The sequence below is a fragment of the Lynx canadensis genome, chromosome C2 (assembly GCF_007474595.2).
Source record: "Lynx canadensis isolate LIC74 chromosome C2, mLynCan4.pri.v2, whole genome shotgun sequence".
In the NCBI taxonomy this organism is placed as follows: domain Eukaryota; kingdom Metazoa; phylum Chordata; class Mammalia; order Carnivora; family Felidae; genus Lynx; species Lynx canadensis.
This window is the reverse complement of record NC_044311.2, coordinates 156,162,933-156,188,374: the sequence shown is the minus strand read 5'-3', so window position 1 is coordinate 156,188,374 and position 25,442 is coordinate 156,162,933. Positions and strand designations below refer to the sequence as shown.

The window sequence follows — 25,442 nt, the reverse complement described above, 5'->3', positions numbered from 1 at the left end:
ATCTTGCCATTTGCAACAACATGGTTGGATCTAGAGAGTATTATGCTAAGTGAAATAAGTCAGAGAAAGACAAATACCATATCTCACTTATAGGTATGGAATTTAAGCAACAAAAGCAGCATGGGGGAGAAAAAGAGAGGCAAAGAAAGAAACAGCCTCTTAATTGTAGACAGCACACTGCTGGTCACCAGAGGGGAGGTGGGGATGGGTGAGATAGGTGATGGGGCTTAAGGGGGGCACTTGTGATGAGCACCAGGCGATGTATGGAGGTGTCGAATCACTATATCGTACGCTTGAAACTAATACTACACTGCATGTTAACTGGGATTTGAGTAAAAGCTTAAAAAATATTTACTAGGACAGGTTACTTGCTCTACAGTTGGCCCATGGCAAATGCTCAGTGAGATTTCAAAAAATATGTATATGTTGGTGGGCCTCAAACTGCCAGTTTCTGTGCGTTGTTTCGTCTGAAGTATGGTGGTAAGGCTCTGCCGTTTGCCTCTCTCAGTTAATATGTGCGGGCTTTTATAAGCATTTTATTGCTCATTGTTCCCTAGCTTTACTTGATGGTGCTAATTTGGCTACTTTTGGTTTTAGTCCAGATGACCAGTCGGGGCTTTGTTTCCTGAGGTTATGCCTTTTTGTTTATTTCTGTTGTTGGCTTGTTTTGAAGTGTTGGGTGTCTCTGTTCTTTGTTACTTCCAGTTGTCATTTCTTTTAAGACGAGTAAGGTAATCCAGGAGTGTCACCTTTACTTGTAATGACTCAGCCTGTCCGTCAGACTGTCAGGAGGGCTTCCTGACTTCTTACCAGGCCGATCTGTGCAGCCCGGCCTGGGGAAGCTGGGTGGCAAGAGTGGGTTTGCCAGTGTCTCTCTCGTAGCCTGGGTTTCATCCTCTCTCTGTCGATACCAGATGTGTCTGCAGTTCCCAGCCTTTGGAGCCTTCGCATCTGTTTGTAACAAATCTTCTGCTTAGCTTCGTGGAAGGACGCAGAACCCGCCTACCTTTTTTGTCACTGGAGGGAAGTCGGACTCCTGGTACTCCGGCAGCTTGGTAGATGACATTTACTTTTAATCCCTCAGTGCCAGAAGAGTCGATGGTGCAGTTTCTCTTGACTTTGCAGTTGGAAACTTGATACGTTATTTACAAAATATTTGTGGCTAGAATAGAAATCTTGGAACAGAAGGGTTTCTGGGTTTGCTGTTTGCTGAGTCCTGTGTGACCTTGGAGAAGTCTCTGGTCTTCTGTGAGACACAGCCTGGCAATGACATGAGATCACTGCGATTACATTTGTTCCCATCTTAGCTGCCTCCAGATGGCTGATTTTGACCAAATACGAATTTTAAAGGTATTTATCAATTGTGTGAGTCGTTTTTGCCACCTTAAATGGCAGTCAATGGAGCGTTTCAGCTGGCTGTATTTCCTGGGTTTGCCCTGTATTCCAGCTGTCACTCACGTGCCGATTCTGCCTTTTAAGGTTTAAAGATTAGCTAGCTTAAAAAAAAATAAAAAAGATTAGCTAGCTTATTTTCATTCTCTAAGGCAGGGGTCACAAACTTTATCTGTAAAGGGCCAGAGAGAAAGTACTTTAGGCTTTGCGGGCCACATGGCCTCTGTAGCAGTGACTCGGCCGTGCTGTTGTAGCATATGGAAACGCGGGGACACTACGTGTAACTTGGAGGAATTCCGACTACCTGTGTTGGTGATCTGAGAAAAGAACTTCTCTCTTCTTAGATTCCTGGGTTGGAGGCCTCAGAAAGTTCTAGTTAAAGTGCTGAATTTTCCTCATGAATACGACATTTGAACCGCTCTCAGTAACTCATTAAATAGATTACTAATGAATAGGGTTTGGGTACTGCAAACATTCTCGGGAAACCTTGAAAGGCTTTGCAAGTTTGGCTCCTTTTGTGGCCCGTGAGAAGGCAGAGGACCATCATCTGAGAACTGGGCATCACTGCCCTGGAGGGCGCTAGTCTAGCGTTGTCTTCTTGAACTTGGTAGCATTACTTTGACTTTGCAAACACCCATGGGAGTACGGGGAGAGAACGCCTTGTCTCTGCGTGCTTTGCCCTGCTGGGGCTCTCAGTCGCTGGGGGTTGGTGCCCTTTCCATATTCAAACTGAGTGCTTACAGGCCCTGCGGCAGGCTGTGTGGCTGCAAAAATGAACAAGCCACGGAGCTTAGAAACCAACTATTTTAACACAAAACCGTAGTAAACATTTCTGTGGTGTGCATGTATGCGTGTATCACAGTTGATTTAATTAGTCCCTTGTTAATGGACTGAATCGCTATTATTGATTTTCTTTTGCTTCAGGCTCCAATGTGTCTTGGCATGACACTGTTACTGATCCCTTCTTTATTTAAAATGTTGACGTATTGCTTATTACGGAGTTTTTGCAGTTGTTTTGATTTTTTAAAAGTTTGCCGTACAGTACATTAAAAAAAAATCTTGTTTACTGACCTTTTTGGCATCCCTTGCATTTGCACCAAAGAAGTGCCTTCTCTCTGCACCCTAGTGGGCCCTGCCGGGTAAATCTTCCAGCGTCTACCGGACTTTGCAGGTTGTCTTTGTGGACTCTGGGTTCTGTTATCTCTTCCCGAAGGGAAAGAGTTTGTCCTAGCAGGCGGTTAGCTTTACCTGACTCTTAAACTCCGACTCCCCTGAGGTGATCAACACACTCTGGGTCCTGTCCTTGGTTTTCCAGCCCCTACTGCTCACGGGGCCTCTTCGGGGCTGCCTTGTGGAGGCGCCGTCTGTCCGTGCAGGCTGGGCCGGGGCCACGGAGGTTTTGCCCTGCACTGTAGTGCTCCCGGGTGGCGTCCCCGGGCCGAGTCCCCGCCTGCCTATGCTCCCTCCTCCCCGCCTGTGCTCTGCTTGCCGTAGCTCCTTTAACTCCTTCTCTCTCTCTGTGTGGGGCCTCTCCTTACCAGCCTTGCCACCGCCTCAGTTTCCCTTGAGTTTCACCATTTGATTGTTACCCTTTCACTTTTTGTAAGTTCTAGGTCCTCCTTTGAATGGGCTGGCCACTTGTAATGCTCCGTAGCTCCTTTATCTCGTTTCTTAAATTTATTTTTGTATTTTTCTTAATATTTATTTTTATTTCTGAGAGAGAATGTGTGCAAGTGGGGGAGGGGCAGAGAGAGAGAAGGGACAGAGGATCTGAAGCAGGCTCCGTGCAGACTGCAGAGAGCCCGATGTGGGGCTCGAACTCACGAACCGTTGGATCGTGACCTGAGCCGAAGTTGGACGCTCAACCGATTGAGCCCCCCCAGGCGCCCCTCTCTTTGTATTCTCTATGCCTACTAAATATACCCATTTTCTTTTTTTTTTTTTTTTAATTTTTTTTTTTTTAACGTTTATTTTTTTGGGGACAGAGAGAGACAGAGCATGAACGGGGGAGGGGCAGAGAGAGAGGGAGACACAGAATCGGAAACAGGCTCCAGGCTCTGAGCCATCAGCCCAGAGCCCGACGCGGGGCTCGAACTCACGGACCGCGAGATCGTGACCTGGCTGAAGTCGGTCGCTTAACCGACTGCGCCACCCAGGCACCCCAATATACCCATTTTCTATTCTGTGGTTGACACTTCCAGGGTGTGCCAGTTCTCTTTGTAGAAAAATTCTGACTCTCATTGGTTCTTTGTGCTCTCACTTGTGACATCTCGTTTCTCATGGCTTTTGTGATTTTTGTTATGGACTCACATTTGTTGGTACTGTATTTGGGGCAGTTCTTTGAAGATCAGGTTGAGGGTTCTATCCCGGCTCTCCTTTGTCTTAAAATTATTGGCTTGTGGATTTTCAGGCCATCCACAAAGTGTGGATTCATGCCCAGCTTGACAGCTCACTCTCTCTGGTTTTCCGCAGGGCTCTGTGATCTGAGTCCCTGTCTCGTGTGGGTCTGAGACCTTTCCTTCTGTCCTGCTGCCCATAGCCACTCTGCTGCACCATAGCTGTGTGCTTCTGGAATCTGTCGTCACGCCTCCCTGAATTTGCACTCTCACAGAGTTCCTGGTCAGGGGTATTTTCCCTTTACTTCTTGCAAGCTCATCCATTCTTTTAGGGGCTTGCAAAATCTTTGTGTAGCTTGTTTTTTCTTTTCTTTTCATTTCTTTTCTTTTAAATTGCTTTGCAATGTGAGGTTTTGGGATCTCTGTATTCTGCAGTATTACTAGAAATCTGTCTGGCAGTTTTCCAGTTTTCATTAGACTCTAACTTAGCAGTTGTGGTCAGTTCTTACGATAGCTTCTAAGATCCTGATTAACTCTGGATACTGTCTTGTTGGTGTTAGAAATGGGGTTATGGCATTCTTCTTCCCTCATGCTGTGGATTAAACACATTTGTATGGCCTGAGTGGGCTACCCAGACATCTGGATAATTTCCATTGAATGAGAAGATAGGATTCAATTGTAAGCAGCTGAATTGAACTGTTAGAACACAGTATGCTTGTGAATTGAGGCTTGCCTGTGTGTAAATGCAGGACTGGTAATAAGAGATGACTGCATAAATCTGGTCTTGAGGTTTCCTGTGGGACCCTCTCTGCAGTCGTGTCCCTTGATTAGGTGCACTTTGCAAAGGTGGTTTTATGTGGCCCTGTTGCCGGAGCTTCCCATTTTCCTGTAGCGTCCTGGAGGCCTACACCCCGTTTCCGGCTCCTGTCACCCGGCCTGTTGAGTGCGACCCCTGCGGTGTTCACCAGGAGGTGTGCTGGGGGCGAGACTCCACGTGGGGCATCAACTCAACCTGCCTTCTTTACATTTCAGGTTACTGCTGATGTCCCTGTACAACGTGAGCATCAACGTGAAAGGCCTGAAGTACATCAGCGAGAGCCCGGGCTTCATCCCGCTGCTTTGGTGGCTGCTGAGTGGTGAGGAGAGAGGGCTCCCCCGTGCGTCTTCTCGCCCAGCCTGGGCGCCTGCCCCTCTGTGGCTGGAGGAAGCTGTAAGGTTGGGATGGCGGGCCCAAGGGTATTAGCATTTTTTTAAAGAAAGCTTTCAAACTATGAAGAGCTCAGTGGGGTGCTAGGTTATTTCTGGTTCTGCTTCTGGAGTATTGCTCTCAGTTATGATTCTGTGACACAAAGAAAAATGATCTTCTAGAACAGCTGGCAAGGGGCGTCCACCCATCCCTTTCTCTGCGGGCAGTACAGCACTGAGTGTGTCGTCTGCGGCTCCGAATGTCAGGGAGAGAACGTGGGGAAAAAGACATCAGGGAGATTGCAGCCCTGGAGTTACATATGTAGTGTGTGTATGTGGGGTTGTTATTTTCTTTGAAGTAAAAGCTCTGTCTACTGTCTTTGTGTAGTTAACCTTCGGTGTTACATCAGTTTCCGCCGTATAACACAGCGATTCAACGTTTCTCTGTGTTACTCACTGCTCCTCATGATAAGTGCATTCTGGATTCCCTTCATCTATCTTTCCCCCCACCAGCCTCCCCTCGGGTGACCACCAGTTTGTTCTCTGTAGTTAGGAGTCTGTTTCTTGGTTTGTCTCTATTTTTCCCCTTTGTTTGTTCCTTAAATGCCACTTAATTGTGAGTGAAATCATACGATACTTGTCTTTCTCGGACTGGCTTATTTCACATACCATTATCCTCTCTGGATCCAGTCATATCACTGCAAATGGCAAGATTTTATTCCTTTTTAGGACTGAGTAGTATTCCATTATACGTATGCCACATCTTCTTTATCTACTCATCAATAGATGAAACCGCTTGGGCTGCTTCTATAATTTGGCTACTACAGATAACGCTGCAGTTTACGTAGGGGTGCATATATGCTTTCGCTAGTGGGATTAGCGATCTCATACTCTTTGGGTAAATAACCAGTAGTGTGATTACTGGGTCATAGGTAGATCTGCTTTTAACTTCTTGAGGCACCACCATACTATTTTCCAGAGTGGCTGCACCAGTTTGCATTCCCACCAATAAATAGTACATGAGAGTTCTCCTTTCTCCACATCCTCACCAACAGCTCTTATTTCTTGTGTTTTTGATTTTAGCCATTCTGACAGGTGAGAGGTGGGATCTCATTGGGGCTTTGATTTTCATTTTCCTGGTGATGAGTGACATTGAGCATCTTTTCGTGTACTTGTTAACTATCTGTATGTCTTCTTTGGAGAAATGCCTGTTCCTGTCTTCTGCCTATTTTTAAATTGAAGTATTTGTTTTTTGGGGTGTTGAGTTTTATAAGTTCTATTGTGTATTTTTGATACTTGCCCTTTATCAGACATGTCATTTGCGAATGTCTTCTCCTGTTCTGTAGGTTACTTTTTTATTTTATTGGTTTTGTTTGCTGTGCAGAAGCTTTTTATTTTGATGAAGTCCCAACAGTTTATTTTTGCTTTTGTTTCTCTTGCCTCAGGAGACACATCTAGAAAAATGTTGTGGCCAACGTCTGACCACCAAGTTAACAAAATTTTGTCCCAATCTGTTCATCATAACTTTTATTTTATTTATTTATTTTTAACATTTATTTTGAGAGTGCGCATGTGCATGCACCCAAGTGGGAGTGGGGGGGGGGAGGGAGGGAGGGAGGGAGGGAGGGAGAGAGAGAGAGAGAGAGAGAGAGAGAGAGAGAGAATCCTAAGCAGGCTCCAACACTGTCAGCACAGAGCCTGACATGGGGCTCAATCTCACGCAGTGTGAGATCATGACCTGAGCTGAAATCAAGAGTCAGACACCTAACCAACTGAGCCATCCAGGCGCCACCATCATAACTTTTAACACTGTGTGTTTAGTAGGTACGTATTTCACTCAAGTGTGCAAAAATAGACTTTCCTTATTTTTTCATAACTTAGGTCAATCTCTCCTGGAGCTTCAGTTCCACTTGCTGGTGAATGCTGATTTTTTGTAACAGCAGTTTGGAGGTATAATTGACATACAATAAACACATGTTTAAGGCAATCAATTGATAAGTTTTGATGTAAATATGCACCTGTCACCACAATAAAGATAGTGAACGTGGCCATCACCCCCAAAAGGTACCTTGTACCACTTGGTGGTCCCTCCCTCCCATCCCTCTGCTCCTGTCTTCCCACTCATTCACCACCTTTTTGCACTATAAATTAGTTTTCATTTTCCACGAGTTTATATTCCTGGATTCCTGCATCTTGTATTCTGTTTTGCCTGGCTTCTCTCATTCAACATGATTATTTTGAGATCCGTCCATGTTGTTATTGTGGACTGATAATTGGCTGCTTTTTATCACTAAATAGTGCCTTGTGATGTGGGTGCACTGCAGTTGCTTTATTTATTCAGGTGTTGATAGACATTTGGGTTGTCTCTAGGTTTCGGCTATTATAAATAAAACTGTTGTGAACATTCTAGTATGTCTTTGCATGGATATATGTTTTCATTTCTTTTGGGTAAATACCTAGGAGTGGAACGTCTAGGTGTATGGTAAGTGTATGCTACCATTTTGCACACCCCCCAGCAGTATGTCAACTGCTATGTAACCTTGTCAGTGCTCGCTGGTCTCTCTGTTTAACTTTAGACTTTAGATAGTGACACCTCACTGTGGTCTTAATTTGCACTTTTGTTATGACTAACGATGTTGAACACCTTTTCATGTACTAATTTCCCATCCATGTATCTTCTCTGATAAGGTATCGTTTCATATCTTTTGCCCATTAAAAAAAAATTGGGTTGTTTTGATTGAGTATCGAGAGTTCATTGTATATTCTAGATGCAAATCCTTTGTCAGTACGTGGTTTGCAAATATTTTCTCCCAGTCTGTGGCTTGTCTTTTCATTTTCTTTAAAGCATTTTCAAAGAATGGAAGTTCTTAATTTTGATGAGGTTTAACTTGTTCTTTTTCTTTTATGAATTGTGCTTTTGGTGTATTAATGTTTTATTTATTTTTGAGAGAGCACAAGCAGGGGAAGGGTAGAGAGAGGGGGACAGAGGATCTGAAGCAGGCTCTGCGTTGACAGCAGCAAACCCAATGTGGGGGGCTTGAACTCATGAACTGTGAGATCATGATCTGAGCTGAAGTTGGATGCTCGACTGACTGAGCCACCCAGGTGCCCCTAAATTTGTTTTCTTTTAATAGTTCTAAAGTTTTGAGTTTTATAGATTTAGGTCTGTGATCCATTTTGGAATAATACTTGCGTGTGGCAGGAAGTGAGAATCCCAGTTCTTGTTTTCTGTACGGCTGCTTGGTTGGTATAATGCCATTTGTTGTGAAGGCCACCTTCTCCACCAGATTGCCTCTGAACCTTTGTTGAAAATCACATGACAGTGTATGTGAGAGCGTGGTTTTGGACTTACTATTCTGTTCTGTGGATCCATTTTTGTCTTTATGCCAGTATCATACTCTATAATAAATCTTACATCAGGTAATGTAAATCCTCCAACACTGTTCTGATTTTTCAAAGTTTTTTTTTCGTTATTTCTAAGTTCTTTGTGTTTCCAGATAATTTGAGAAATCAGCATGTCACTTTCTACCAAAAACAAATCCTATTGAGACTTTTATCGGGGTTGTGCTGAATTGACATTTCATTTGGGGAGAATTGGCATTTTAGCAATATTGAGCCTTCCAGTCCATGAACATAGTATATATGTCCATTTATTTAGTTTTGTTGGAAACAGGGAACTCTCATGTTTCTTTATATCTTAAGAATAGAGGAACTGACCTCCTTTGTTCCTAGCTGTTTTTGCAAGGATGCTTGCATAGTGAGCACCCTTAGTAGGTAGAGATGCTGTCTATCTCCAGAGCAAAGGGTGGGCTTGTTTACAAGCATGCAGTAGGGGTAATGCTTCCCTCTAGGGCAAAGGTCAGGTAGGCTTATTCCCCATTATGAAAGATCTGGGGTTCCTCCTGTGTAAGGCAACCCATGGCCTGTTCATGGCGCTGTAGAATTGGGTCTCGCTGAACTGGCCCAAGTGTGGATGTGGCGGTTGCTGGTGAGTAGTGCAGTCCTTTATCTTGGACTCAGGAGTTTCGAGTCTCTCCTTCCAGCACCCGTGAAACTACAACCTGCTGAGCCGTTAGCTGGCAAGTAGGATAAAACACCAGACTTCCATAGTCTCAAGCGCTGTGTTTTGTACAGCGTGATAACTCCCAGCCCCCAGGGTTGGATGCTCGACCAGACAGCTTTTACTCTCTTGAGAGTGTGAACTAAGGGCTGTGGACTCCAGCATGTGTCCTGGACCTGACCTATCAGGTGCCCATCCAGGCCAGTTGTCATGGGCACATCATGCCCACGATGCCAGTTGGAGGGGGAGGAGGTGGTGACAGGGAGACAATAACTAGATACTTTTTGAGTGGCAGTCACTGTTGTAAATGCTTTACATATATTCACAGAGTTCATTCTCTAAATGCCATTAGAAGGCAAATACTGTAACTTCTCTTTTATAGATGAGGCAACTAAAGGCACATAAAGGCGAAGTGACTTGCTCAAGGTTGTATAGCTGCTGAGTGCAAAGCCTGACAGGTGGGCTCCAGACCCCATCTCTTGGCCTCCATGTTGGACTGCTGCTTTGCAGAAGCACCTCAGACGTGGCAGCCTAGTTCTGGGTGCCTCCCTGCCTTTACCTGCCTGTAAGCTGGCTGGGCTTGGCCTTGGACACGGGGGGTCCTGCAACCATATGCTCCTCTCTTTTTAAGCTAGCACCTTCTGTCCGCTGTTTACTTTCTTATCGAAGGAGGGCCTTAAACGTTCTACAGGGTCCTGTTTAGCTATGGTACTCCAGAAATTGTCTGCAGCTGAGAGAGAATTGTTGGGTCTGACTTCAATTTATACAGCTCTCTAGGCATGAGCAGTCTGAGCGGCCCTGGCGCTCACTGGACACGGTGCTCTTTGACCCGAATGGACTGTTCTGCTTAAACTTTGGATTGTGTCCAGTAGGGGACTGTGGTGAAGTTGCCTTAATGCCACTTTTCCCCACTGTGGCATCAGTCTTTCTTGTCCGTGAAGACAGCTGTTCTTTTGACACAGTGGGCACAACCCAAACCCTAATAAATCTTTTACAAGGTCATTTTGCCTGGTATCTTTAGAGCTGTTATCACAGTCAAACAAAGGCAAGGTCTAGTAAACCCAGGACGTTTGACCCTCAAATTATTTGTGGAATTAGTTCAGCTTAAAAATTGAAATTTGTTGGGGTGCCTGGGTGGCTCAGTCGGTTGAATGTCCAACTTCGGCTCAGGTCGTGATCTCACGGTTTGTGGGTTCAAGTCCCATGTTGGACTCTGTGCTGACAGCTTGGAGCCTGGAGCCCGCTTCGGATTCTGTGTCCCCCTCTCTCTCTGCCCTGCCCCTGCTGGTGGTGCTCTGTCTCTCTCAAAAATAAACAAACATTAAAAACATTTTTTAAAAACCTTGAAATTTGTTATAGATTCTGGTGCATATGATAGGAAGGTGAATATATTTTCTATTCTGTATTTTATTATAGAATAGGAAAATAGGAACAAAAATAGTTCCCTGAAAAGTAATCCATGCTTCTTGGTGCTCAGTGGATTTAGTGTGACTGTCAGAGCTCTAGGCTCTTGTAACTGCTTAGAGCTGGGACAGAACTTGAAAACCGGTGTGTTCTATCCCTTTGCTTTTAGGTAGATCTGCTCTGTGAAAATATACCAGACAAATAAGAGTCTTTTGTAGTTTTTAGAAGATCTAGGAAAATAGATTTCATTACTTCTCTTAATAATAGGGTCCTGCTTTTATCAGCTCTCCTGTTGGGAGATTTGATGTATTTTGAAGAATGTCGACTTGGGATGCATTTGATTAGAATTTCAGCTTTTGCACTTGGGAATTCACCTCACCTTTTAGAATCCCGCTCTTCTGTTCTGCAAAATGGAGATTCCTACCTCAAGAGTCTTAATGTGTATTAAAATGCAGCAGCGCCAGGTCCAACACCTAACAGAGTCGGTGTGAAATATGTTGTGCCGCAGGTAAATCTTTCGTGCTGCAGCGAAAGCTCACTTCCTTTTATTTCCTTTGACCTAAAGGTAGCAGGTCGCTAGCACGTGTCTGGACTTCCCAACCCAGAGTATAGAACCGGTTGCTGTGAATCACCCCTCACCAAACAACCTCGTTTCCTTTAACATCTGTCGGATTGCATTTTCCTTCCCTCTGTGCGCCTCTGTGACTGGCTTTTCCCCATGCCGTCTCTACATTCTCAACATTCCTCTTAAGCTGCAGAGCTGGCATGGAGAGCTAGTAAACGGCTGGTGAGGACAGAATGTATCGGGATGATGACCACAGGTTATGTCACCGTGAGCGCAGACTAGTATCTTGATCACGCTTGTAACTCTTCTGCGCTGTGTTTCCTGGCCGTGTGTACGATGTTGAATAGGAAGGCACTTGCCTCTGTCTTACATTTATTTAGTGTGTGTAAGCAGTGCGAGACACTGATAATCCCACCAAGTTTGTATGTTTAGCCCAGACCTCTGTCCTGAACTCCGTACTCATATGTCCACCTGCCTCCTTGGTGTCCCCACGTGGATATCTGAGTAAACATTCAGACCTCTCCATGCGGACCTTGTCTAGCAGGCATCCAGACGTCTCCCCGCGGACGTCTAATGGATACCGAAACTCCTTGTGTTCAGGCTAAATTCCTAATCTTTCCCGACACTGACCTCTTGCCATGGCCTTCCCAGTCTCTGTTAATGACAGCTCTATTTTGGTTTCTCAGGCCTTTAAAAACCTTATAGTGAATCTTGTCTCCTTTTCCTTTCACACCCACATCCAACCTGTAAGGAGATCTTGATGGCTCCGCTTTCAAAATATGTCCAGAATCTGACCGCCGTCTACCAACCCCACCTGGCTTTGAGCCTCCATCATCTTTCATTTAAAGAATTCCCAGCAGCCTCCTACAGATCTCCCTTCTGTCCTTCCTTGCAGGGCATGAGTGGGGAGCCAGTGGTATGATGGAATAGATCCCAGACCAACTCTCCTTATTGAAAACAGTCAAAATGTTGAGTGAGACGTAAAAAAAAAAAAAGTTTTTTAAATGCTCCTCTGAGCTAGGAGAAAAGTAATTGTATCTAAAGCACAAAAAACCAAGCGAAAGTGGGACACCAAAGAAGTTATAGACCTGAGCTAACTCCTGCCTTGAGGGCATTTGTCAAAATGACCTTTAGTTTCCATGGCCTCCCAGGGTGTGGGGACAAGAAACAAAGCCCAGGTCCCATCCCAGATGAGTAGCCCGGTAGGGACTCCCAAAGGCATTTACCAGCATTGGAGGGGTAAACTGAGGATACTCCTCCAACCCTTGGGGACTGCAGGAAAATTGCTCTTAGGGGAGGTCGTCGAGAGGACATGACTGCTGCTTGAGACCTGGTTGGACCCTGGGAACTGGAGGCTCCTCACCCCCCATCTCATTCTCGGAATGTGCCCTCTGTTGTCTTTCTTGCTCCCAGAAGGCGTCCCAAGAACGTAGCCTGGAGATGGTGATGTGGCGTTGAGACTGGACAGTGTACGTGGCTGAACCCACTTAAAGCCTCTGTGTGAACTTTTTTGGGGGGAAGATAGAAGTGTTTTTATGTGTTTATTTCTTTTATTTTGTAAAGTTCTTATTTAAATTCCACTTATTTAACATTCAGTGTCACATTAGTTTCAGGATAGCGATTCAGCATTTCCGTACAACACCGCGTTCATCGTGACGAGGGCCCTCCTTGATCCCCATCACCTGTTTCACTTTCCTCCACTCACCTCCCCTCTGGTGACCATCAGTTTGTTCTCTGTAGTTAAGAGTCTGTTTCTTCATTTGTCTCCCTCTGGTTTTTTTCCTTTGTTTTGTTTCTCAAATTCCACATATGTGTGAATTCATATGGCGTTTGTCTTTCTCTGACTGACTTCCTGCATTTAGCATTATACTCTCTGGCTCCACCCATGGCATTGCAGATTGCAAGATTTCATTCTTTTTTATGGCTGAGTAATATTCCTGTGTGTGTGGGGGGGGGTGTGGGTGTGGGTGTGTGTACATATACATGTATATACACACATGTACATATACCACATTTTCTTTATCTTACTCGGTCGATGGACACTTGGGTTGTTTCCATGTTTAGCTGTTGTAGATAATGTTGCTATAAACGTCGTGTGCACGTATCCGTTTGAATTAGTGTTCTTGTATTCTTTGGGTAAGTAGCTAGTAGTGCAGTTGCAAGATCATAGGATAGTTCTACTTTTAACCTTCTATTCTGGTGGGTGAGTGCAGGGATCCGCAAATCTTGTGGATGGCCGAGACAAGCCTCGTGTGTAAGCTCCCTTTGCTTATTAAACCTGCCAGCTACCAGGCTGGAGTGGCAGCCTTTCTCTTTGGTCTTTTCCTGCCCTCAGTCTGTAGGGGCTGATCTCAGATTGCACCCAGGAAGCTCCCAAGAAGTTGTGAACTGATCATTGTCTGTTTGATCTTTGGCACTGAGCAAACTGGAGGATAATCTCTTCTGAGAATTTACCACCATAGGTTGGTTTTCAAGCAGCTTTGAAGCCTTAATTCTCACCTCCTGGGTGGTCCTCATTTAGAGAACAATGAAGATCTTTTCTGGAGAATCTTTTGACGTCAACCAAGTCCTTAAAGAATTCTTACAGATAAGGTTTTAAGAACCTGAGCTCACATACTAAAAATCACAAGAGGCATGGGAAACATCATTAGTAAATAACACATAACATAGACTTGCAGAAGATTTCAGATATATGAATTATTGGGTCACTATAAAGTAAATTTAATGTGTTTTAAGAAATAAAAGAGGGGATTAATATATGAGTAAAGAGTAAGACATTGTAGAAATGACCAGGCAGATCTGAAAAAGGACCAAATAATATTTTTGGAGATAAACAGTATAATGATTGCTATTATAAATTTATGGGACAGTTTAACACAGATTATACATAGTTGAAGAGATAATTAAATTGACATAGACAGATCTGAAGAAGTGATTGAGAATGAAGCACAGAGATGGAAAATAGCAGCAGATGAGGGACGTGGAAGAGAGATGCGAATTTCACATGTGACCAACCAGAGTCCGGGAAGGGAGGGGAGCGAGTGGAACAGAAACGACGTTTGAAGGAGTCCCCCAGTCTCGTTACTTCATTTGAGAAGTCTACCTACTTGGAAGCAAGATAAATGCAACCTCCCCTCAGAGCCATCGTAATGAAAACCACAGAGTATTGGAGAAGGTCTGAGAGGCAGGCAGACAGCAAACGGTGTGCCTTCAGAGGAGTGGCACTTAGACTGCTGGTTGAGCCCGGACAGCGACAGTGTCCCATCTGATGCCGAGAGAATAGCTGTCAGCCTGGATTTGCAGGTCTCCCCCTCCCGCCAGTCTCTTTCAGAGCAGGGGTGAGATGGAGACGTTTCAGACAAACAAGAACTGAGGCTTCATCTCCACAGACCTTCCCAGGGTGTGCTTCAGGAGGAGGGTCCTCTCAGACGGAAAGTATGCAGGAGAGAATGAGGGCCAGAGAGAGTGGTAGATGTGGGGATAAATCGAAGTAGGCGTGGACTGTATGGAACAAAGCCAACAAAACCAAAGCGATAGAATTAGAAACACCAAGAGCGGAACAGTGGCACGTGTCCTGGGTGGGCGATAAACTAAGTTACAGCATTATGAGTCCAGTGCTGCCCAGGAGGAGAGCAGTAGTGATGGCTCATTTCAGACTTTGATAATTAACATGCAGCTTAAATTTCTAGGGTAACGTGTAGATAATAGAACATACACCTATAAATAATATGAATACTGGATAAAATGGAAGGTGAAAAGGAATTCAGAAGATGGCAAGAGAAAAAAACAAAAAAAGAAAAGATGCTGGCAGCATTCAATCCAAGTATATGCGCAAGTGGGCTAAATGACTCGTAAAAGGTAGTAATGTTAGACTGGATTGAAACTATCATAATCAACAAAATACATGTTGTTTATATAGTTCCATCTAAAACTCCATAGTATGTTAATGGTTCAGAGTAAAAGGAAGACAATATGAGGCATATTCTTATCAATTCATCAGAAGGCTACAACAATTGTGAATTTCTCTATGCACTTCCTAATATAGTCTCAAAACAAAAAACTGTAGCATTCTGGGTTATAAAGAAAGCATGTCTCAACAAATTTCAGATGATCCGAATCATGCGGAATATCTTCTCTGGCCACAGTACAATGAAACTGGAAATTAGTGACAAAAACATGAGTAAAATTAAGTAACCCGTGAGTAGAAGAAGGAATCATAATATCAATCAGATATTTTGAACTGAATAATAGAAATATTACATATCAAAAATGGTGAAATGCACCCAAATAAGCATTTACTAGAAATTTTATTAGTTTAAGGAGGAAAGCAGAAGATTAATGAACTAAACATGTAGCATAAAGATTTAAAAAAAATTGAAACAACCCAAATAAAGTCCAAGGAGGAAATCTAGAAAAAAGTAGAAATTAATGGGCTTTACTAGGCAGGTTCCACAGCACATTTGAGCCAGTAGTGGGAAGAACCAGCAGACTGAGAGCTAGATAAATAGAGAGTATCTGGTCTGGAGAATAGAAACAAAAACGAGTGAAGAAAATGATCAAGCTCAGAGGCCTGTGGGACATTATCAGACACACCAATATGTGCACAGTCCTGAAGGAAATTCAAGAGAGAGAGAAACAGAAAAAAATTATTTGAAGAAATAATGTCAGAAAACTTCCTAACTTTGATGAAAACAAGTCTACAACATCCAAGAAGTATAGCGCGTTCCAAGTAGGATAAACACAGATCTACCTCTAGACAAATCCCAGTCAGACTGTTGAAACTTGAGACAAAGAAAACATCTTGAAATCAGCAAGGGAAAAACATGTATAAGAGAACCACAGCAAGATTAACAGCTCTCTGCTTGTCAGAAACGGTGGTCATGAAGCAGAGGGATGAGGTTTTCAAAGTTCTGAGAGACTACTAACAATTTTGTGTCCAGCTAAACTATTCTTCAGAAGTGAAGGCAAAATACATTCCTGGGTAAACCAGGTCCAAGGGATTTTATTGCTGGCAGACCTTCTTTACCAGAAAGAAAGTTCTTCAAGCTGGGAGAACATGACAGCAGGACATAACGCCAGTCCTTGCCACGTGCCAAGTGTGATACCTGGGGAGGGCTGGTGTTTCGGAGCAACTCTGTTGAAACTGTTGCTTGAAAGACTCCTAGCAGAAGTGAAAGATCTTATCCCACTTCTGGGTTATTTACCCAAAAGAATGAAAAACAGGATCTTGAAGAGGTATTTGGATAGCCATGTTCACTGCAGCAAGATATGGAGGCAACCAGAATGTCCACTGATGGATGAATGGTTACAGGAAATGTGGAGTATACACGCAGTGGGATGTTCTTCGGCCAGAGAGAAGGACCTTCTGACACCTACAACATGGTTGAATCTTGAGGACGTGATGCTCGGTGAAGCAAGCCAATCCCCAAAGACAAATTCTGCACGATTCCACTCATAGGAGGCGTGTAAAGCAGTCACACTCACAAACCGGAAGTAGAACCGCGGTTGCCAGGGGCAGGGGAAGGAGAAGGGTTAATGGAGGTAGTGTCCGTTCTACAAGATGAAAAGAGTCCTGGAGACGGAGGTGACGGCCGCAAAGGCTGTGAATGGACTTAGCACCACTGGACCGCACACTTGAGAATGGTCAACATGGTAAATTTTATGTAAGTTTTACCACAATTAAAAAAACTGTTTGAAGTGTCCATCGTACAAGTGTAGTAGAACAACGTGGGACGATAGTTGTAGTGTATCGTTGCCCAGGGAAAGTAGCTTCCCCAGAACGTGTAAATATGACCTTGTTTGTATTATACATAGAAACATAAGAAATCCCCACAACTTTGAATATCCCTCCATCTGTCCGTGTTTCCTCTTCCCGCTCGTCTTGGAGGCTCAGCTCAGGTTGTACCTCTTAGGAGGCCTCTGCTGTTGCCCCGGTCCGCGTGGCGCTCTCTCTGCTCTGGTTTCCCATCTTACTTAGAGACAGTTTCACATTTTCTTGTTCTTTTGTGTCACAAATGCCAGTTATCTCCAACTAGACCGTTGCGTTTTTGTAGGAACCAGATCTTAGGTTTCTCTGGAATTCCTGTTCTCACAAGCCTGCCTCTCCCAGTGTCCCTCAGCTGGGGCCTCGGCCCTCGTGCCGCGGAAGCGGCCCTGCGCGGCTCGGCACCCTGGGAGCTGGCGTCTGCTCTCCCTCGGGCCGTGGCTGCCCTGCCGGCAGTGCTCATCCTGCTTTCTGCGCAGCCTCTTGCCTCCGTTGTGGCTTTGCTCTCCAGTTCGCCACCGGCCTGAGCCCTGACTGGATCTCAGGGTCTTCTGAATCCATGTAACCTTCTCCTCAGCCTCTGGGGCTCTTCGCCGTGGCCTGCAAACGGTTAGTGGCGGCTCACGGCTGGCCCAGCAGCACCCGAAGACACCTCCTGTTCCGCACACTCTTCGGGCAGATCCCTCAAATCGATCACACAGCCCGGACCGAGACTGAACTCCAAGTTAGGCTTCGCTGGCGGGATTAGCCTCTGGGCTGGGCAAGTGAGCCCTTGACCTGGTCTCTTTGGGGCTGTCACCCTGGTTGCCCTCTGTGCTCCTGCCTTCTTCCTCTGGAGCGGGCCTTCTACCCTGGTCAGGGAGGGACCCAGCAGTGCCGAGTGATGATCTCAGTGATGGGTGTGTGAGCGGAGCAGGACCGGAGTCGTCTTCTCAGACTTTGCTGGTTGGAGCCGGCGAGGAAGAGTATTCTTCCCACTCTGGGCCGTGGAACTACCAGGCGTGAGTCTAGAGCCGCCTGTGGCGGTCCTGGCTGCCTGGGGAAAGTCGATCGGTGCTGACCATCACCGAAGCCAGGGTAGGGATGCTGAGATAAGAAATGCTGGAAGGAGCCCCATAGCTGGTGTCAGCTTGGTCCCGTCCTTCCCAAGTCCTGGTCTCTAGCTCTTTCTCAAATTTCAAGTTACTCTGGAATCTTCTATGACTCACTCATCTTGCTTTTCTTCAGTTAGTGTAAGCCTCAGTTTCCTCTCCATCAGGGCAGTGCACCTCTCCCGTGCACCCCACACCTTGATTCCACTTCATCTTCTTCCATGGCACCGGTCACCTTTAACACCAAGCACAGTTTCCCTCCTCGTTCCATGGGGGTTGTTGTCTGTCTTCCACACTGGAATGGAAGCTTCAAGAGCACAGGGATCTTCGTTTGGTTCACAGATGGAACCAAAAATATGTCTCAAGTGAATGAAAGACCAGTTTGTGTGAAGCTGTCCATCATCTTGAGATGAAAAGCCATTGTTTGAAATTTGGTTATATCACGGAGAAGATTGGGGGTTTGATTGTATGTCTCTGGGTTATTTTCACAGAGGGAGACTGAAAGGTTTGGATGCTAGGGGAAGTTGAGTTATGACCTCAGTGTCCCTGTCAGCCCAGATATGTGGCTTTTCAAGAGTACTGTCTTATGTCATAGTCCCAGTAGGCTGCATCTCCAGCACATGAACATTGGTGATAACTGTGTGGTTGAAAAGCAAAATATTTATGGCCTTTATTTACAAAGATTTATTTATTATTTTTAATTAAAAATGTTTTAATGTTTATTTATTTTTGAGAGAGAGAGCACGAGGGAGCACGAGTGGGGAAGGGGCAGAGAGAGAGGGAGACACAGGATCCGAAACAGGCTCTAGGCTCTGAGCTGTCAGCACAGAGCCCGACGTGGGGCTTGAACCCATGAACTGTGGGATCACGACCTAAGCTGAACTTGGATACCTAACTGACTGAGTCACCCGGGCACCCCTACAAGGATTTTTTTTTTAAGTTTTATTTATTTTCAGAGAGAGAGAGAGTGTGTGAGCGAGCTCCAGAGAGAGAGATGGGAGAAGGGGCAGAGAGAGGGGGAGAGAGAGAATCCCAAGCAGACTCCATGCTGTCAGCGCAGAGCCTGATGTAGGGCTCGACATGAAACATGAAATCGTGACCTGAGCTGAGATCAAGCGTTGGACACCTAACTGACTAAACCACCCAGATGCCCCAACTGCTTCATGCTTGAAGGATGTTGGGAAACATTTGGCTTACATATGTCAAACCCAACAAGTTGAAAGCCATCTAAAATTTACCATAGTCTGACATAGGTATAATGAACTCACAGTCGCAATTTAGGAAGGGGAGCTAGTGTATGTGGGAAGATGAATTTGGTGTGGGACATGCTCAGTTTGAAGTAACAGTAAAAAATATATATCCAAATGGAACTCTCCAGAAGGTCATTGGCAATGAGAAACTTCGGGGTTTATGTGATAGGCCAGAGGCATGGGGTATGGGGTAATTCTACGGTACTCAGGCTGCCATTTATAATACTGTTCCTGTCTTCCTCAAAGGGAGGCCATGAGAATTCAGTGGAGGAGTAAATGGAAATGCTGTCTAAATTTTTTAAAAGGGAGAAAATAGTTCTCTGAGAAGAAGAGAGTCTAATGGTGTCAGATGTAACTTGAAGAAAATGGGAATGGAGAAAAGGCTTGGACACAGAGACTCACTGGTGACCTGTGAGCCGAGTGTCTGTGAGGCACAGAGTCAAGAGCAGGAGGCACATGGCGGGGTGGGGACAGGAGGCGATTGTGAGGAGGTGAGTGCTGCCCTGGTCAGCGTAGCAAGAAGAGAGTTTCGGGCATTTGTGCTAACGGCAGTCAGATTCTAATTTTGCAGATTTTCAACTTCGAATAGGAAAGAAGTAATTAAAAACTAAACAAAAATTAGTATGTCTTACTTCAAAACACACCGTGACTTAACATTTTCTTGGATGAGGAGTTACTTTCCCTTGCAGTTTGTCTTTAAATGGTGACCTCTTTTCTGGCATATAAGTAGGTTACTAAAATGTGGGGGGCGCTTGGGTGGCTCAATTGGTTAAGTGTCTGACTCTTGATTTCTGCTCAGGTCATGATCTCATAGTTTCGTGAGTTTGAACCCTGTTGTGTTGGGCTCTGTGCTGACAACATGGAGCCTGCTTGGGATTCTCTGCCTCTGTCTCTGCCTCTCCTCTGTTTGTGCTCTCTCTCAAAAAAGAAAAAAAAAAAAACCCAAAACATAAAAAAGTAGGTTTCTACAGCGTGAAATTTGCTTCATTTTTGGTAGTTTGTTATACTATTGGCCACTAACACTAGAATGATTTTTATGATCACTTTCTCCACATGGGTTCTGTATCCTTTAAGAAGAGACCTCACTGCCTATTCTTCATTGACTCACTGGTGAAGGATCTGGTGCTTAGGATTATTGTTCTTTATCAGATTATTCATCCTCAGCTGATGTCATTTCCCGCTGGATTTGCACGCCTTCCAGCTGTGAACACACACTATCAGTGACATTAGTTATGTAACCTTCTGGAAGCCATCTTTATTCAGAAGTCAAAGGAAACCCTTTAGAAGGTTTCTAACTGGGGAGTTAGTGTTTACCAAGTATTTGTTGGGTTCTATTTCTTGGACACAAATATAACACCGCAAGTGCTATAATTGTAGAGAAAAACTTCTGGGTCCCACGGTCCCAGGGTCCCAGTAGAGGTCCTGGCTGGACCAGCAGGCATATGGCCGGAGCACCCTCTAGTCTTGCCTGCATCACACTCCCAGCCGAGTGTCCCAGCAGGCCACAGAAACCTGTGTAGGGCAGAGACGTTGCCACGGCACCAAAGGCCATTGTGGCTTCAGCCTAGGAACAGCACAGAAGGGGGGGGGATCCTCTGCCCGCCCCCCCCCCCCCCCGCACTGTAATCTGGGAAAGTACCCGTGAGAGCTCTGCTTGCATCACTGCGGGCTACAGAGTCGTCTCCCTCACGATGGGGCAGATCATAGCACTCTGAGATCACCACTCCTCTTTTGTATGGCATAAAACTGGGCACTGGGCACTGGGCAGGGGCACTGCACCCTGGTGTAGCTGGGATTAGGAACCACACTGTCTTTCTTTCATGATGTATTTGGCTGTGGCTGTGCGTGCAGGACCCTGTGAATGGCTTGTCCAGCACCTTTGTTTTCTTCCTTGGATCTAACTATTCAAGGCTTCACTTTCCCTTTTATGGACGATGTGACGTAGAGGTAGATCCTAAACTCCAGTAGGGGTTTTTGTGGAAGAAAAAAAAAAGAGAGAGAGAGAGAGAAAGAAAGAAAACACATACATGTGCCCTGATATTTGTGCTTGGGTCTCCATCCCTAAAGGCCACAATTTAGTTACTGGGAGCGGGGCCCAGGCGTCCAGCTTCTCACATCTGCCCGTTCACTTCGATGTGTAAGGCAGGTGGGAGGGTTAGGGCTCTGAGGCAGCCGTGGGAGTCCTGCCTCCGTGCCACCGAGTGGCTTCAGCCTCAAGGCTGATGCCATCCGGTGCATGGCATCCTCTGTCCGCAGTCACTGGTCCACAGATGGACGCATGAGCTAGGTGGGCCCATCCAGACCGCAGGGGTGGTGCAGGGGTTTCTCCCTCACTGGATATGGACAAGGAAGCATGTTATACCTCAGCGTGAGCAACGTGAGCTACCTCATAGGAGATGCTGTGGGGGAGAGGACAGAGGGAAGAAAGGGTCCCGGCCTTCGATGATATAACCGAGCCACCGAATCCAACCCTACTTCTGCACTTGACATGAGATGATATATCACCGTCAGGCCATTCTGAGTTGCAGTTTGATACTTGGAGCTGAACCATTTTGACTCACTGCTCTGTGGTAAATCCAGTAACATTTTCTAAACCAGTTTCAGGTTTCTCCATACGCAGAGTGAAAGCGTATACAGGTGGGATAGTGGGAGGGAACATCTGCATTTGCTTTAAAACACATCCACCAGCGCCATCATACCGGCTTTTCTCTTCTTTTTTTAAAACATTTATTCATTTTTGAGAGTGAGAGAGACAGAGCATGAGCGGGGGAGGGGCAGAGAGAGAGGGAGACACAGAATCCGAAGCAGGCTCCAGGCTCCGAGCTGTCAGCGCAGAGCCCCACGTGGGGCTTGACCTCACGGACCGCGAGATTATGACCTGAGCCAAAGTCGGACGCTCAACCGACTGAGCCACCCAGGTGCCCCTGGGCTTTTCTCTTCTTGACAAAATATGTAGTACAAGACCAGAGAAGTCCACGGAGCCACTACTGTGCTTGAGAAGGGGCAAGGAGAGGTGGGAGTGTGAATCCTGCTTGTTTGTTTTGTCTCTGGCAAGTTTGGTGACCGGCCTGTGCCTCCAGTCTTCATCTATAAAACAGTGATGTCGACGTGTGCTTCAGAGCACGTATGAGAGCTCAGTCAGTCTGCAGCCCGAGCGCGGCCAGCACGGGGCCACACGGAGTCGCCAGCACTGGTGCATTTCAGACCCACGAGTGACACGTTTCCCTGGTTTAGCCGAGCAGTTTCTTAACAATGCTGGCTGTTGTGTTATCAACAGTGAGGAACGGGGACGAGGATGGCAGCAGGATCATTAAAAGCACTATTTTGGCATCAAGTAATGTGCAGTGAAGTTTCTTTTTAAACTGAGTTAGCTGTTTCCCTTGACTTTACACGATTTTACTTGTCAGCCAAAAAGGTAACTTACACATTTGATTTTCAAGACCGTGCACAGGGTGCTTCGCTCTTAGGAATATAGATCAGAATTATGTCTTTCTTTGAAAAGTTTGCATCACCTGGCACAAAAACAGACACTGAGATCAATGGAACAGAATAGAGAACCCAGAAATGGACTCACAAACGGATGGCCAACTAACCTTTCACAAAGCAGGAAAGAATATCCAATGGAATAAAGACAGTCTCTTCAGCAAGTGGTGCTGGGAAAACTGGACAGCGACATGCAGAAGAATGAACCTGGACCACTTTCTCACACCAGACACAAAAATAAACTCAACATGGATGAAAGACCTAAATGTAAGACAGGAAGCCATTAAAATCCTCAAGGAGAAAGCAGGCAAAAACCTCTTTGATCTTGGCCACAGCAACTTCTTACTCAACACGTGTCCAGAGGCAAGGGAAACAAAAGCAAAAATGAACTATTGGGACCTCGTCAAGATAAAAGGCTTCTGCACAGTGAAGGAAACAATCAGCAAAACTAAAAGGCAACCGACAGAATGGGAGAAGGTATTTGCAAACAACATATCAGGTAAAAGGTTAGTATCCAAAATCTGTAAAGAAATTCTCAAACTCAACACCCAAAAAACAATCCAGTGAAGAAATGGGCAAAAGACATGAATAGACACTTCTCCAAAGAAGGCTTCCAGATGGCCAACTGACACATGAAAAAATGCTCAACGTCACTCATCTCTAGGGAAATGCAAATCAAAACCACACTGAGATACCACCTCACACCTGTCAGAATGGACAACATTAACAACTCAAACAACAGATGTTGGCGAGGATGCGGAGAAAGAGGATCTCTTTTGCATTGTTGGTGGCAATGCAAACTGGTGCAGCCACTCTGGAAAAGAGTGTGGAGATTTCTCAAAAAACGAAAAATAGAACTACCCTACGACCCAGCAGTTGCACTACTAGGCATTTATCCACGGGATACAGGCGTGCTGTTTCGAAGGGACACATGCACCCCCATGTTTATAGCAGCACTATCGACAATAGCCAGAGTATGGAAAGAGCCCAAATGTCCATCGAGGGATGAATGGATAAAGGAGATGTCGTATATATATACGATGGAGTATTACTCAGCCATCAAAAAGAATGAAATCTTGCCATTTGCAACAACATGGATGGAACTAGAGGATATTATGCTAAGTGAAATTAGAGAAAGACAAACATATGGCTTCACTTTAAGAGAAAACTGATGAACATAAGGGAAGGGAAGCAAAAATAATACAAAAACAGGGAGGGAGACAAAACAGAAGAGACTCATAAATATGGAGAACAAACTGAGGGTATACTGGAGGGGTTGTGGGAGGGGGGGTGGGCTAAATGGGTAAGGGGCACCAAGGAATCTACTCCTGAAATCATTGTTGCACTATATGCTACCTAATTTGGATGTAAGTTAAAAAAATAAAAAGCTGAGCATCACTAAGGCAAGGCTTTCATCTGTGAGGGAAGGTAGTAGAGGGTCGACTTCTATATAATGTTGTGAAATACGTGTGTCCGGCTCACATTTTCGTCGCTGCCAGCCCGTGTCATCTCTGCGTGAACCGCAGGGATAGCGGATACGAATACCACACTTGGGCTTGTGCACTTCCTGCCTGGAAGCCCCGGGGCTGGCGCCCTCACTCACCACATCTCGCGCAGCCTTCCCCGCAGCTGTGTTTTACCCGCAAAGGTACTGAGGCTCGTGGATGTGTGGAGGCTCCAAGGCCACGCGGGCAGGAGTGCGGTGCTTTAGGAGAGCGGGTTTCAGTGCGTGGGGGAAGGCAGGTTTAATGCCACAGACAGTCATGAAGGCAGAAAACGACTTTGCACATGCTCAGCCTCTTTTCCACATAGAAGTTCAAGTCACTGAGCTCTGGGCCCAGGAGGACGTAGCCCACACCTGACGCTGATATCCTTCGTGAGATTGGACAAGGGAACGTGGGAATGCCTTTTGAGTTATGATGTCGGTACCCTCAGGACCTGCCGCTGGCTTTCATTCTGACCTAACTTCGTTCTCTTAACTGTGGATTGGAGGAAAGATGCCTTTAGGAATTTTCTCCTCCCACAGCAGGATCCTGACGGTCCGTTCCTTGTCCCCGCAGAGTCAGCCGAGGTGCTCTCGTATCGATTTGGCAGGGTTACTTGACGGCAGTGTTTCATTTTCTTTTGGCCTAAGGAGATTTTCCCCGCGATGAAACTGCGTAATGTGGGTGGAAGTGCTCGAAAGTGGTAACTTGCTGGTCACACGTAAGTGGTTTTTACCACCGTCTCCTTGTGGGAAGAACCGGGTCCTCAGAGGGTGGCCGGCAGCAGCCGGGTGGCAGCTGGAGAGAGACATCGTCTCAAGTTCCTAAAGGAGTCTAGAGCCCAGGTGAAGGGTGTAGTTCTCCCGGCAGGCTGAGGACTTCTCCACGAAACTGCACGGCTTTGAAGCAAGTTGCGGAGGGAGGGCGGGGAGCCCGAGGAAGGTGAGGTGCCCGTGCGTGCCAACGAGGCGTGTGCGTTCCTCGTCCGTGGCCCACCGCCCGTTACCAGCATTGCGTTGTAAATACGCTGTAACATTTGAAAAAGACCAAACCCTAGAGGCGCAGACGGTTTGAGTTCCGATTCTGAATCAGAAGCACACGTGGGCAGGCCGTTGTGAAGGCACAGTGGGAGCCCTGTTAGAGGCGAGGAAGGGGAGCAAAGGCTTCATGCGCTCCTGCATCGGCCGCCGGCATGGGCACCGCGGGTGCTTCGGGCCTGCGAGCAGAGCGGGTGTGCGTCTGCCGGCCCTCCTCCGCCACCCCCAGGCAGGACGGGAGGCACGGTGGCTCTGATCTGGCCGGGTTGCAGCAGTCCCGAGGGCGGGACAAGGGCGGGACCGAGATCTGTCCTGCGGATTGCTGGCTGCCTCCATAAGGCAGCGCCCTGTAACTCTGGGGTCCTGGAGGGATGGGTGTGTGCGTGTCGGG

At 46.0% G+C, this 25,442-nt stretch overlaps 1 protein-coding gene across 1 annotated transcript in view; it reads left to right on the top strand.

Moving 5' to 3' along the window:
* LOC115523110 (heat shock transcription factor 2 binding protein) overlaps nt 1-25,442 on the top strand; it is a 93,484-nt gene that overhangs the window by 46,533 nt on the left and 21,509 nt on the right. Inside the window, exon 7 of the mRNA XM_030328806.2 lies at nt 4,761-4,864. Coding sequence (XP_030184666.1) covers nt 4,761-4,864 — 104 coding nt within the window. The remainder of the gene's footprint in view (nt 1-4,760; nt 4,865-25,442) is intronic.